This window comes from Leguminivora glycinivorella, chromosome 18 (genome assembly GCF_023078275.1).
Source record: "Leguminivora glycinivorella isolate SPB_JAAS2020 chromosome 18, LegGlyc_1.1, whole genome shotgun sequence".
Lineage (NCBI taxonomy): Eukaryota > Metazoa > Arthropoda > Insecta > Lepidoptera > Tortricidae > Leguminivora > Leguminivora glycinivorella.
In genome coordinates, this window is record NC_062988.1 from 6,218,369 (window position 1) to 6,232,931 (window position 14,563).

Genomic DNA, 14,563 nt, shown 5'->3' on the forward strand with positions numbered 1-14,563 from the left:
TATTGATTTGAAAGGGTCATGACACTACAATGTCGCCACTTTCTGATTTCTGCTTTTTTTGGTCAGACTGTAACAAAAGATATAACACTTTAAGTTCTCGCGCTTTGTACACATATTATGTTAATTAATCGCGTTCGACCTGTGTGTGACTTTAAATATGTGTAACAAAAGATGTTTGGAAGGGACTGTGGTATAATTATCTTCAATAATAAAAGTTTAAGATATCTTGAAACGTTAAAAAATAAATTGTGACACACTTTTGTATGTATCGTTCGTGTGAATTGATGGATTTAATTGGTAGCAATTTATTGTGCTTTAAGGACGATACAGAAGGGGTCAATCCTCCATACAAACACTCTCGACTATTTCCTTCCTGGTTTCTGAAAATAGAGCAATGATTTTTTCAACACAAATTATTATTATTTTTATCTGTGTCGGACCGTTTTGATTTTTTTGATATTTTTATTTTTAAAGACGCTAGAGCCAACGAAAAATTTTCAAAAACGGCCTTATTGATTGCGGCGCAAAAAGAGGTGTGGTATTCAAAATTGGTAACAATTAGCCAAAAAAACTAAACGGTCCGACACAGATTATTTCATTGTTATTCAGATTCTCTAATTTCGTTATGATTGATTAAGTTTTGAAGGAGGTAACAGTCGAGAGCGGAACCTCGATTTTAAAAGATTTTTTCGTAATATCTTTTGAACTGAGTTGTTCTTAATAGCCAATTTTTTTTTTCGATAAATCTAGTTAATAACACTATTATATTTAACTTAGATTCCCAAATTGAAAGGAGCCCCCCTTTCCATTTTAGCATTTTCGCTCCTGTATCGTCTTAAAGTGATATTTGTATGCAATATTGAAAAGAGGGCGTTTCTGGGAAACAAACTATAGACTTGTCTTAACATTTTTAAGGTAGGGTTTCAAAGATGTGTGCTCGACCTTGTAAATCACAAATAAAAGTACGGGGGTAAACAAAAAATATTTTTAATGGATAGGTAATTGATTATATTAAATAACAATGTTATGTAATATAAAGTACAAAATCATTACCACCAACAAGCACTATGCACAACCTAATTTACATAACTAACTAAGCAGAACTACTTACATAACCCCCCACCTGCCCAGGTTATTTTGCGTCGCCAAACCGCTCTTATCGCGAACAATGCCACATTGTTTCATATACCTTCAAAAATACATAAAACAAGCCCAAGTTTCGGAAACAACACATTACAGCCTAAACACGAACAACACAACATCCGTGGCTGAGCTGAAGGAACGATGCAGTGCTAAAGTTTAAACTAAAGTGAATATATGAAAAAAAAATTAAAATGGAAAGTAAGTGTAACAATTAAGGAACTTTTAATGTGGACTTTTAAGAAGATAGGATACGATCGATTGTTCGTACAATTTATTTTATTTATATTTATTTAGAGCCCAATATGTCCCACTGCTGGGCAAAGGTCTCCCCCTCTTTTTTCACTTATCCCTATTTAGAGCAATATCTGGCGTCTTTCAAAAAGTCCAAGTTATCCCGCCATCATCATCGTAATACAAACTTAGTATTAATATTCCTCCTTGAATTATGTCATTTTTGAAAATACATACGTATATGTTAGTCGGAATATATACCGAGATTACCTTTTTGTTTTTGAGCTGAGATTTAGTTGAAGGATTTGGGCGATAATGGCTGTGTCGAAATAGCGAGCATGACAAGAAACAAAGGTAATCAACGGTCTGTATCCCAATTAAAATATAGTGTTCTGTTCAAAGTAAATGTACAGTTCGATGTATTTTAACCAATGCCATTATTTTTCGAATTATGGGAGCTAGAAGCCGTATAAAATTGTATGAAATCAGTGTTCACTCTTAATTTTTATAATAATCAAAAATACAATGACTATACAAGTTGTGTAAAAAATATTTATCACTAGCTTTTGCCTTCGCTCGCGTTAAATTCGAAAATTGCGGAATGATCCATACAAATCACATTTTAGGGAAGTGGGGGGTTAGAAAGAGACAAAAAGTAGCCCTCCATCTCTTTAACTTGAAAAATCACGTCAATTCGTCGCTCTGTTTTGCCGTGAAAGACGGACAAACAAACAGACACGCACACTTTCCCATTTATAATATTAGTATGGATAATGTTCATATCCTACGTTTGTACGAAGAACCAATTTCGGATTGGCCGTCTCCTTTCGTCTCAAGAAAGTTTTAATGCGTATAGATACTTCTTTATTGTCAAATTTAATGTTGTAACGTAATGGAAGAGAATCGTAAAAGAAATCCAACTTAAACGGAAACGTGAAAAAAATACGGCAAGAAAAGAAACTTTTTAATGTTCGAATGAAACTTTTGATTAATTCTTTTGTAGTGAATCATAAGAAAGTTTCCTAGGGATTAGAGAATCCATTTGTTTTACGTTATTCCCTCGGGTAAAGTTACATAATAATAATTTTAAATGGCAATTTTCTAAGTACCTACTTTATTGCTCTTTATGGTTCGTGAAATTAATAATTGCCTACTTCAGAGTAAGTATCTAATATGCCAGTGGATTTTCGTATTTCGTTTATGTTAAAGAATTACATAACTTATAAGCTTATAAGTCATGATCGTGTTTGCTACTCCAACAGGAGATCGATTTTTGAATTTCGAACGCACGAATTCGCCGTTCGAAAGTCTGTGGAAAATGAGGTAATGCTATTTTTGAAAAAGGACGGCTAGTAATTTTAAAACTAGTGATAATGACCACCCGTTTTCGATTTTGTTAGTAGAATTTAAATGGCTAGTTGTGGACATATTATTGAACGAATTCCACGAAATCGAATGGCCGAGATTCAAAAATCGGTCCCACATACTTCATTTAAATTCGAAACTAAAAATAATTTGTTAAAATTGTTTTTGTTTATTGTTTTCATAGATTGTTATTTTGCCGATTTAATTAAATATACCATTACTCCCAAATTGCAATATTTTAATGAGATTTTGATAGAATTATCCAGTACAATTACCCAGTGAGGAGTAAAATACAATCTAGAAGACAAATAATAATATAGTTCCTAAGAGAATAAAATACACGGTGTAACATGAGGAAACCGCACAATTTTAACATCGTATTCTTATCATATTAGAAGAGTAAAATGTCATAATTATAAACTTTTCTGGATTTCGCCTACTTTCAAAGTTATAAGCATTAAAAAATAAGAATTACTTATACTAATTTCTCAGAAGAAAACGCTATTTTCTAACTCATATAGACATAATCTAACTATTCTCGTTAATAGATGTCAAAAAACAAGTGATAACTCATTGCACAAAAGTATTTTTTTAGAAAAAAAATGTAAATTTCTATTTTAAGTGCCAGTTTTACGAATAACATTTACTTTTTACGTGAAAATACATCAAAAAAATATATATTTTTTTTTTGGCGAAATTTGCTTGACGTCATATAAGATGTTAGGTATATACCTAACATCTTTATTTTGCCTTCAGAAATGCGTAGATAAAATCTTTCGGTTCCCTCACGTTACACGTGTATAACCTTGTTAATGTCCTTCTGTCGCAACTGCGTGCTCCGGGCAAAATTATTATCGAACATTCCAGGCCCATGTTATTCAAATACAGAATAATTATTTCCACCAACCATTTCAGAAATCATCGTGCTGTTATCGTTAGCTTTATCAGTAAACGCTTATAAGTTCTTCTCGAATAAGATGGAGAACGAACCGTCCTTGTCGATACTGTATACTCATGACAAAAGCAGCGACATGGTCGTCAAAGACTGTCTGACCGAGATGTACCCACGCAACCTTTACAAGTATCCCCTACATATTGACAGAAACGACGTCCCTTGCATCATACATTGTGTTCTCAAGAAGTTCAAGATTATGACCAACGATGGAGTCATCAACGTAAGAAATTACTACAGAAGAGTAGCAGCCATACACAGATATGACCCGAGAATTCTCATTTCGGATGTGGGAGACACTTGTGCTAAGAACATCAACAATATGAATTTAGACCACGATGTTTGCAAGAAGGCAAAGGTATTCAACGATTGTACGCAGTTATATGCCATCACATTGACGGACAACTTCGCATAAATGTGTGTATGGAATCTAAAGATGTGAGATTTTTCTAGAACTTGTATACGTTTTGTAAATAAAATTTCGTTTTCATAAAAAAAAATATTGTGAATAAAGTATATTTGTTGTGGATATTATTTTATTAGTCTGAAAAGAATTTACATACATACATACATACAATCACGCCTGTATCCCATAAGGGGGTAGGCAGAACACATGAAACTACTAAAGCTTCAGTGCCTCTCTTGGCAAATAAGGGGTTGAAAGAAAACGAAACTGTGACGTGAAAAGAATTTCTTTTGTTTAAAAACCTGCTTTAAAAATACCTAGGTATTTGTGTTCAAAAAAATAAGTTTTCCTAATATGTATGTAGTAGGTATTTTTTTTGTAAATAGGTAAAGCCTAGTCTACTTCCAGATAATTTCCTTGCCTCGGTTCGCCGAAAATTATTTTCTTTGATAGAGAATGAAGTGAATTAGGTCGTCTAAATTTATACATTGTAAGAAATGAACAATATTTTTATTTGAATCAATTATTTCACTAAATTCCTTTTGTAAGCACCTTTCATTTTCCTGTTTATTATTTTTGGACCTCAGTACCTAAGATTTTATTCAATTACGTTTAGGAGAAAAGATTGGTCTTGAAATGTATGTAGAGAATAGTAAAATATTTAGACGTAGTTTGGAGTGCGTGCTCCTCAAGAGCTGCTTAAATTGAAACGCTATTATGGTATAAACATTAACATGTGAGAAAATGCTAAGAAGCAGATTTTGAATATATAATATTTACCGGGATTTACATTTAAAAGACCAATACAACCAACTCAATAACCTCCTCTTTCATTTAGGGACGGTAAGTCGGACGGCAACCCAACTGCAAAACATGTGCGGGAACTGCATGACGGCTGCATCAACTACAACGTGCAACGCGCAGTTCCCACAAAAGTTGCAGATGGGTTGCATTACGTCTGTATTGGTTCATAGCTGGTAAAAATCTGGTTCCTACAATTCGCTGTTGAGCAAGTACCGGCAATAACATCTTGGGGTCAGATGTACTAAGTACTAAGTATAAAATAAGTCCAATAAAATTATTACCTTTAATTAAATGGAACAAGTTTGCTTTTGTTTTGTTATGTTAGATTTTTCAAACAAAACAAATTAACTGCACCTTGGTAATGACATTGATTCAAATTCAATTGGCAACTCCTTGCAGTCACCATCAGATACATCGGACCGGTCACGGTGCTCACAAATATCTACATGTCTCTATTGTCAAGGTGCTAATGGTACACGGGCAACACAATCCTAGCAATTTACATACCATTGCTGCGTTTGCTCCATAATTAGTTGGTACGTATGGAACAAACGCAGCAATTGATATGTAGATTGTTTGGAATTGTAATGCCCGTTTAAGAGCACCATAGCACCATCACCCTGCGTGTTCAGATATTTTTAATGCCCAGGTGCCCTAGCCGAATAACATTTCTGCGACGCGAAACGAAAACGAAACGCCGTGAAAGGTAGTCTGGCTCTATCGCGCCAATACGCAAGAGCGATAGAGATAGATATCTACGAGCGTTTCGTTTCGTGAGCGTTTGTGCCATTCGGCTACGCACCCTGGCCTCTTCGTTACGTGAACATCCCACGTTTGTTCCAGCAATATTTCTCCTGCTACTGGCATGCTGCGCGTCTGCAAAGATGTCCGTAATGTACACGCATGACCGGCTCAGCGACATGGTCGTGGAGTCCTGTCTCGCCGAGATGTTCCCCAAGCCCAAGAAGGTCGAGTTCCAGGTGTCCGACGAGGGCTGTATCATCTTCTGTGTGCTGAAGAAGTTCGGGATTATGACGACGAATGGGCTGTTCAATCTGGATGTTTATAAGTACGTTCATTGAAATCTTGATAAATAAAGAAATATTATAGAACATTCTTACACAAATCGACTGAGTCCCACGGTAAGCTCAAGAAGGCTTGTGTTGTGGATACTCAGACAACGATATACAGTATGTAAACCAACGAAAACCATTTACTGAAGCCTGTTAATATTTAAGTTACACAGAGCAACTTTTACTATGGGACCAACACCCAAAACGCGAAATAAAAATTTACTTTCCCATAGGAAATACTTACTATAAAATAAAACTACCTATCTACCTATGAAACTGTCAGAAGATATTTTCGTGATTTCGGGGTTGATCCCATAGTAAAAGTTTCTCAGTATGACCTGGACATTTACGGGTTACAGTAAATGGTTTTCGTTAGTTGACATACGGTATTTAATATACAATTACTTATATACATAGAAAACATTCATGACTCAGGAACAAATATCTGTGCTCATCACACAAATAAATGACCTTACCGGGATTCGAACCTGGGACCGCGGTTTGGCAGGCAGGGATCTTGAGAATATACCTATATATTATGTCAGTGTCAGTGTCAATAATACCGTTATTGTTTGAAGAAACTTCACTACTGACACTAACTGCATATCGCAGTGTAACATCTTAAAAGCGTTGTTCGAATATGGCAGTAGTTTCTGCGAAAAGAGAAGAGTCAGTTATTTCAGTACTCTTTCCGAAAAGAGTCTTGGTCCTGCAGTTTTGTCAAACAGTACGGATGACAAATTATATACAGGTGTTACAGCAGTGACTGAAAACCTCAGACTTGAAGTAGACATAGCTACTGTTACTATGGTACCCCCTCCAAAATTGCGAAAAAAAAGCTCTCTCATACATCAAAATTCCACTTAAATATATATTCATACCCGTAATGTGATTGCTTCGTAAGTCTATCAATGTAATGTAATTTTCAAGCCATCGAAGGTAATTTGAAATAAATATCCGTGTTTAGCTCATTTCTTGTCCAAACAAAGGGAATATCAATTCAGGGGGAATGTCATTCCCTTGGGTACAGCAGTGTGATGTGAAATATTTGATTTCTTTTTGTTCTCTCTCTCTAGGTTAGATTTTTACAATATAAAAATGAAGTAGTCGCTTTATAAAACAGTTTTTTTTCTTGATTTGGGGGCTTGATCACGTAATACAAGTAGCTCACACGTAAATTATTTATGTTTCTAACCTCCGGCCGCAAAAAGTCAAATTACAAGTCACTGAGCTACTTTCCGCTTCCCGTCTACGTCGATAGAAAAATAGCGAAAAAACCTTGGCCCGTGAAATTAGAAAGCCCCATCACATGTTTGTTCACCTCGGCTCCGGCGCGGCCAACCATTGTGATTTTAGACATTTGGGCATTTTCGTGAGAACAATCACAAAAAATATTTTTTCTAAGTAAGTAAGGTAAAATACCCCATAATGGACGGTGAAGCCATAATGGACAAAAAACACAAATCCTTAAAAATAAGTATCTAAAATGAGTTTCTAAAAACTGACGGCTATGTAGGTACCATAAACTAGAGTTGTAGAACTGTTTCATTTAGAAGTTTCAATTAATTCGGTTATTTCTGAAGGATTTGGCGACAACATAAAATTCACCAGTTTACTGAAAAAAATATCAAGACGAATTCTTAGTAATGTTGCTAAGAGAGTTGAGTTCATGCATAAAATAATAAAAAAATTATTTTCGGTGTAAACTTACATACATACATACAATCACGCCTGTTTCCCAGAGGGGTAGGCAGAGATCACGGATTTCCATTTACTACGATCCTGACAAACCACTTTCGCTTCACACACTTTCATAACATTTCTCATACACGCTCGTCGGTTTCGAGTACTTCTGACCTGGCCTCTTTGCAATATTTCCCCGATTTGATCAAGAAAAGGTAATTCGGTGTAAACTTGAATGCGTTTTACTTACTGCATTAAGCATGAGATAAGGTATAAAATATACTAGTTTGTTGCTCCAAAGATATAAAGAAATGGCGTTATTTTGCGAGTGTCCATTACTGGAACCGTAAAACTGCGTACCTCCTATGATGGAAAAGGAACAATTTACAAAACCAAAATTTACAAGAAACAATCCTATGTTAAAATAACCCAAAGTAATTGTATTTATGGTGTATAAAATAGACTCATTGGGTATCAGTTGGCTTTAAAAGTAAATTTTTTAACTTATTTCACTGTCCATAATGGGGGATCCATTACTGGAGAACTGCCGTCCATAACTGGAGAAAAAACACCTAGTTTTAATTTTTTAACTATGAAGAAACCAATAAGAGTATCTATTCTGCAATACGCTTGAAATGTAAAAGAAGGATAGGACATTCAAGATTTAACACGCTTAGCGGTAGAATTTTTACATTTATCTGTGAATAACAAAAACAGGCGAACATTTTTCTTAAACTGTCCATGATCGGGTCCGTTACCTTAGGTAAATTTTATGTTTTTCCAACTCAGAATCACGAGCCCTTTCTATCTAGGACAAAAAAAAAAAAAAACACAAAAAATGGTCCAAAAATTTTCTATTATCTTGCATATTTCCCACTTTGTAACCGCTGTACAAATTGTTTGAAAACTGGTAACGAAATGGAAATTATTAAATTTGGGACGCTTTTTTTACCTAGTAGGATCGAAAGGGCTCGTGGTTCTGAGTAGGAAAAACATTAAATTTACCTATGTAAGAAAAAATGTTTTTCAATCTTTTTTCGCGAAAATGCCCATTTCTTACTTCACTGGCCTGGCCATTTCTTACTATAAGTATGTACTAATCTGTTATTATTATTTATTTTTCAGAAAACGTGTAGAAACAGCGCACCAACTGGTTCAGCTGAACAACATAGCGGACGTTGGTTCTCGATGCATCAAGCTCGCCAAGGAATCCCCGCACAGCCAGGACGTCTGTCGGACCGCGAAGATCTTCAACGACTGCACTCATTTGTACAGAATCATGTTATAAAAATATATACTTAATAAAAATTGGATACCATTTTATTAGGCATACGGTTTTTTATCTCGTAGCTCAGTATTAAGTCCATCATTTTCATCCAATAGCCCAGTTAATTTAAGTTTCCATGAACTCTCTTGTATACACGTGTAGGTGCTGCCTTTGCCCATTATCAGATTCAGATTCAAAAGATTTATATGCCATCATAAGTATAATAAATACATGCAAATATTCCTTATACTATGCTGATGTACAAGATCATGAAGGTGACCATTAAAATATTGAAATTGTTACATATAATGTCATGTTACAACTAAATAATCGACAGCATTCACAATACCTCACCCTAGCAGCATCTCTAATTTGGTCCTTGCATTGCCTGTTAACTTTCGATTTAGTTCTGTTATTCCAACTATACAAAGGTTGTATGCAAAAGATCGCTTTTTAGCGATAATGCCTACCGACTGGTAATGTCTAGTTATACTTTCACTAAACGTTATTTGTTTTAGTTTAGTAGTTTTATATGTAAAATGTATTATTAATAGTGCAATGCAGAATATTTGTGAGTGTGCACGAGAAAACGTCCCACGTTGTCGATTGTTATAAGCCGCTTTATCAGTTTACTAATATAAAGATACAAGTAAATACGCCTTAATGTTAACCGACAAAAACTTCACTAAAGACTAAACACATTTACTTACCTACTTACTCACCGGCAGTATCCGCACAGTATCATAATTAATACCTACATATTATTATGCTTATATGATGATTATAATTGCGCGGACAAGTAAATGCTTTATGACTGAAAGTGAAATATAATGCCTAATAACTAGCTTTTACCCGCGGCTTCGCTCGTGTTAAATTCGAAAATTGTGAAATGCTCCGTATATGTACTTGAACTTTCATCCCCCATGTTACGAAAGTAGAGTAAAAGTAACCTATGTCACTCTCCATTCCTTCAACTATCTCCACTTATAAAATCACGTCAATTCGTCGCTTCGTCTTGCCAGTTTTGCCGTGAAAGACGGACAAACAAACAGACACACATTTTCCCATTCATAATATTAGTATATGGATATCATTTTACTACCGTTTTCGCTGGAACTTCTTGCAAGAAAATCTATGTACCAAACACGTGTATGCATCAGCATTTCCTGTTTCCTGGTACACTACAAACATTCCAATATAGGTACATATAGCACGCTCAAAGCTGATTCCAAAGATTCCCGAGAGATCTCAAAAGGATTCGGTGAATTTAAGGTTCAATGAACACACGACACATCAAAAGCCTGGTTTACAATCAATTCTACCTTCGTCTAATAACATCGGGTATTCGGAGCTTTAAGGATTGTCTTTTTGTTTTTATTGCTACGATGTACTAAATTCAGGGCCCGTAGGAGTCTAATTTTATCTATTTCATTTATTTCAAGACCAACCTTAGTTCATTGTTGTAACTATGGTTCCCATAAAGTCTTAAGTCATAACGTATCATTTGTTAAAATTTTTGCTAGTCATAATTTCGTTTTTCACAGAAACGAGTAACTTTTCAGAATAGCCATAAAACAAACCTAATCTATCTATAGATGACCTTAATGAAAACTCTGAAAAGTTACCCAGTTTAGAATTATAACTAATAATAATCTGGCAATCATTATGACTTGCAATAATTATGTCAAAAAATGGATCTGCTAGAAAATATGAACGGTTATAAAAATACACCCTATATTTCTGCTCCTATCTGTACGCACATTAAGCTCAGTTTACCCGGAAACTGTATTTCGATGACAAATTATCTCCCTGCGGCCATTTGCAACGATCAAAGCAGATTGATTTGTTGTTTGGACAGAATTTCAATCATAGTGGGGATGTAATATCAATCGGTTATAAAGGATGACAAGATAGACTGGGATTATTCGTTACTGATTGACTACCGCACGGCTACAAAGCTAGCACATGATTGGCGAGAGTGAATCTCGCCGCGTGATACTATTTTTTTTATAAATTAATTATAAATGGGCTTACTCTTGGATGCAGACTAGCCAAAGACGGAGACGTGACCTACGATGGAGTGAGCTCGCCCTGAAGATGCCTGTTCACCCTTGATTTGTTAGAGACGGACTGCAACCAAACTATAGTTTGTATGAAAACCGTGGACTACGTGCGGTTTTCACAGATATCGCAGTCGAATTGCAGTCCGCCCTTAAAAATTAAAGAAAAATTGTAGATACAAATAACTCAAATCAAAATGCAAAACGCCTTTATTACTCAACCCTCAACCGCTCAACAACTGCGATATAACGAACATGGCTATTTTCTGAATCCAGCACCAGATAGAACACCCCTTCTTCTGCGGTTCCTCTTCTTCTTCCTCCCCTCCTGTGGTCGCTGCCGTCGTGGCGTCGTCTTGGCAACACACGAAAGAGACAAAGATAGTTGCCACCACTCCTACTAAAATCAACTTTGATATTACCTTCATTCTTCTATTCGTTCTTGATTCCTTTGTTTATTAGACGTTTGTGTTTTGTTCTGGGTTCTAAACTTAAATTTTAACGTGTTTGGTATTCGAAAGAGCGGTTCGAAATGAACGAAATTTGATGGTCTCATAACAACCATAATTTTGATGTTTATCTCGGCGGAAATATGGTAACGTACAATGTTTTGATTCATGATAGCAATTTCGGTAATAATAATAGATATTATTATTTGATATGATACTGATGGCGAATTTTATTACCGATTTCCGTTGTTTTAGTTTTTATAATGACATTGTTTTTTTTTTTTTATATTGCAAATAGATGCCAAAATATTCACGTTAAATTGCCTTGACTTGCGAACTTCAGACTCAAAAGAAGATAAATGTCTAGTACTTTTCTCCCAATAAAGTTAATCTACAATTTCCACGAACCAAACTCAGATCAACTTCATTCCTAATTACAAACATCAGTCAACACCATTAAATAAATTAAGATAACTTTAATTTGGACTGCTCAACGACAGCTCATTTCGCTTAGGAACTAATGTACTTACGCACAAAGTTCCCGCGTCCCGTAGCCGAATGGCATCGCGAAACGCCACCGCAACGCCGCGAAAGGTAGTCTGGCTCTGCCACTCCAATGCGCAAGAGCGATAGATATAGGTAGCTTCGAAAGAGATATTATCGTGAGCGTTTGTGTATTCGGCTACGCCACACTGGGTACCTAGCCAAAGAAATCGTTTTCTCTCTCTCTCGTTTGCTCTCGCTATCGCTCTTAAGTATACGTATAGTGGCGCGACAGAGCCAGACTGCGTTTTGACCGCCACGTAGCCTCAACGATTGTCACTTAGGCGAGACCGGCTGGGATTAAATTTACTCGGCTAACTTTAGCATTGAGTGTGCAAACAGAATGAGCTACCGCCAATATGGCGGTGAAATGCACTTTGAACCCTCTTAAAAAGAAAATACGATCCGGGTTTATCCTTAGACAAGGTTAGATTTCATTTAAAACTGAAAAAATACTCGAGTCCTGAACTCAAGGCTTACGGATCCTAGATAGTGATCCGCTCCGCTCACTCCGTCCTGCTCTGCCGTTTGAGCTAACATGACTACATCAATAGCCAGGAAATCTTACCTTCAAAATGGTCACTAGATATAGATTAGTCTAGCGAGCATTCACCTTTAAAACGGCTTCTGGCCCCGTAGCCGAATGGCATTTCTCCGACGCCAAACGAAAGCGATACGCCGCTGGCTCTGTCGCGCCAATACGCAAGCGCGATAGAGATAGATATCTACTAGCGCTTCGTTTCGTGAGCGTTTCGTGAGCGATTGTGCCATTCGGCTAGCCACCCTGGACTGTCTTATTGCAGTAAAAAGTAGGTATCATTTTTATAAAACCTATAAAATTCCGTATCATAAATATGTGAGTGTGTTTAGTAAAACGTCCCACTTTGTCGGTTACCACTAAGGCGGGATTGACTTGTATCAAATAAGTTTTTTTATGGGATAGGAGGCAAACGAGCAAACAAGTCGCCTGATGGTAAGCGATCACTGCTGCCCATGGACACCCGAAACACCAAAAGTGTTGGAGGTGCGTTGCCGGCCTTTAAGAAGGGTGTACGCTCTTTTCTTGAAGGTTTGAAGGTCGTATCGGTCCTGAAATACCGCTAGCGACAAATAGGCGAATACACTGACAAAGCGGCTTTATAGCAATCGATAAAGTGGGACGTTTTCCCGTGCACACTCACATAGTATATGCTTTAGATGTGGATGCGCCAACATTTTCCCCCAGACAACAAACACTTAGTTCTTAGAAACTCTAAACTAACTTTCTTAAGAAGTTATCACGAAAAGGCAAAGATTCTTGGAAAATTTAAATTTAATTTAGGTAAATAAATACGAGTAACCAACCCCTGTTTAAACTAACAATTCTTAATTAAATAACAAACTAATTGCTGGGTCTTGGGATTACCCAAAATAAACAGTTTAGGTATTTGAATTTGAAATTAATTCAAAATAATAAAAGTAAAGTCCTCGGCAGAATAAGTGGTGAGCGTACCGGATGGATCCTGTAACAAATTCAAAAAATTAAAATCTAGGATTTACTCTTTAAACTGACTAACATTTAAACTTCTGATAAGCAAAACGTCTGCAATCGATGCCACTAGGCTTAGAATAAATTTAAAAGTGGAAAATGTCTGCCTTGGGTGAGACTTGAACTCACGGCCTCTGGATCAATATTCCAGATTAGTGACTAACATTTGTTCAGCGATTTTAAAAAATAACTTTATTTTGATTTATATCAGCCCTTCAAAGTTTTTCCTACGAGGTAATGTATTGCGAATTCTAAAAGCGTGACAGATAACGTCAAACGTCGGTAGGTAGGAGGCATTTCGCTTATACATATAACTTGGTAGGTACCATTTTTAGGGTTCCGTAGTCAACTAGGAACCCTTGTCTGTCCGTCCGTCCGTCCGTCCGTCCGCGGATAATCTCAGTAACTGTTAGCACTAGAAATCTGAAATTTGGTACCAATATGGACATCAATCACGCCGACAAAGTGGTAAAATAAAAAGTGGAAAAAAATGTTTAGTTAGGGTACCCCCTCCTACATGTAAAGTGAGGACAGATTTTTTTTTTTCATTCCAACCCCAACGTGTGATATATTGTTGGATACGTATTTAAAAATGAATAAGGGTTTACTAAAATCGTTTTTTGATAATATTAATATTTTCGGAAATAATCGCTCCTAAAGGAAAAAAAAAGTGTGTCCCCCCTCTAACTTTTGAACCATATGGTTCAAAAATATGAAAAAAATCACAAAAGTAGAATTTTATAAACACTTTCTAGGAAAATTGTTTTGAACTTGATAGATTCAGTAGTTTTTGAGAAAAATACGGAAAACTACGGAACCCTACACTGAGCGTGGCCCGACACGCTCTTGGCCGGTTTTTTATCACAACATAGAGTATTTTTAAGGAGTAAGTTTAAGAATGAAACAAACAGACTGAAATGTTTCAAAATATGTTTCTCTCTAACTTTACCCTGTTTTCTCATACGGCGGGCGGACATGGTCCGGCAATGATGATTATCAATTCCTAACATTATTTTTCCATTTCGTGGCACCTTCTCGTTTTTATGTGTTTATTTTTTT

At 36.1% G+C, this 14,563-nt stretch overlaps 2 protein-coding genes across 2 annotated transcripts; both read left to right on the forward strand.

The window, feature by feature from the left end:
* The first annotated feature begins 1,213 nt into the window (after nt 1–1,213).
* LOC125236002 lies at nt 1,214–8,987 on the forward strand. Its single transcript, XM_048142687.1, has 3 exons — nt 1,214–1,341; nt 5,745–5,970; nt 8,783–8,987. The coding sequence occupies exons 1-3, from the start codon at nt 1,335–1,337 to the stop codon at nt 8,943–8,945; spliced, it is 396 nt and encodes a 131-aa protein (XP_047998644.1). The 5' UTR covers nt 1,214–1,334; the 3' UTR covers nt 8,946–8,987.
* On the forward strand, nt 3,609–4,267 carry LOC125236004. The gene has a single exon (XM_048142688.1). The coding sequence runs from the start codon at nt 3,717–3,719 to the stop codon at nt 4,104–4,106; it is 390 nt and encodes a 129-aa protein (XP_047998645.1). The 5' UTR covers nt 3,609–3,716; the 3' UTR covers nt 4,107–4,267.
* Nucleotides 8,988–14,563: the final 5,576 nt, after the last annotated feature.

Coding starts and splice junctions, on each gene's coding strand:
- LOC125236002 (XM_048142687.1), top strand. Junction 5,971..8,782: donor TTCAATCTGGATGTTTATAA/GTACGTTCATTG, acceptor TTTATTTTTCAG/AAAACGTGTAGAAACAGCGC.
- LOC125236004 (XM_048142688.1), top strand. CDS start 3,717: ATGGAGAACGAACCGTCCTTGTCGATACTGTATACTCATGACAAAAGC.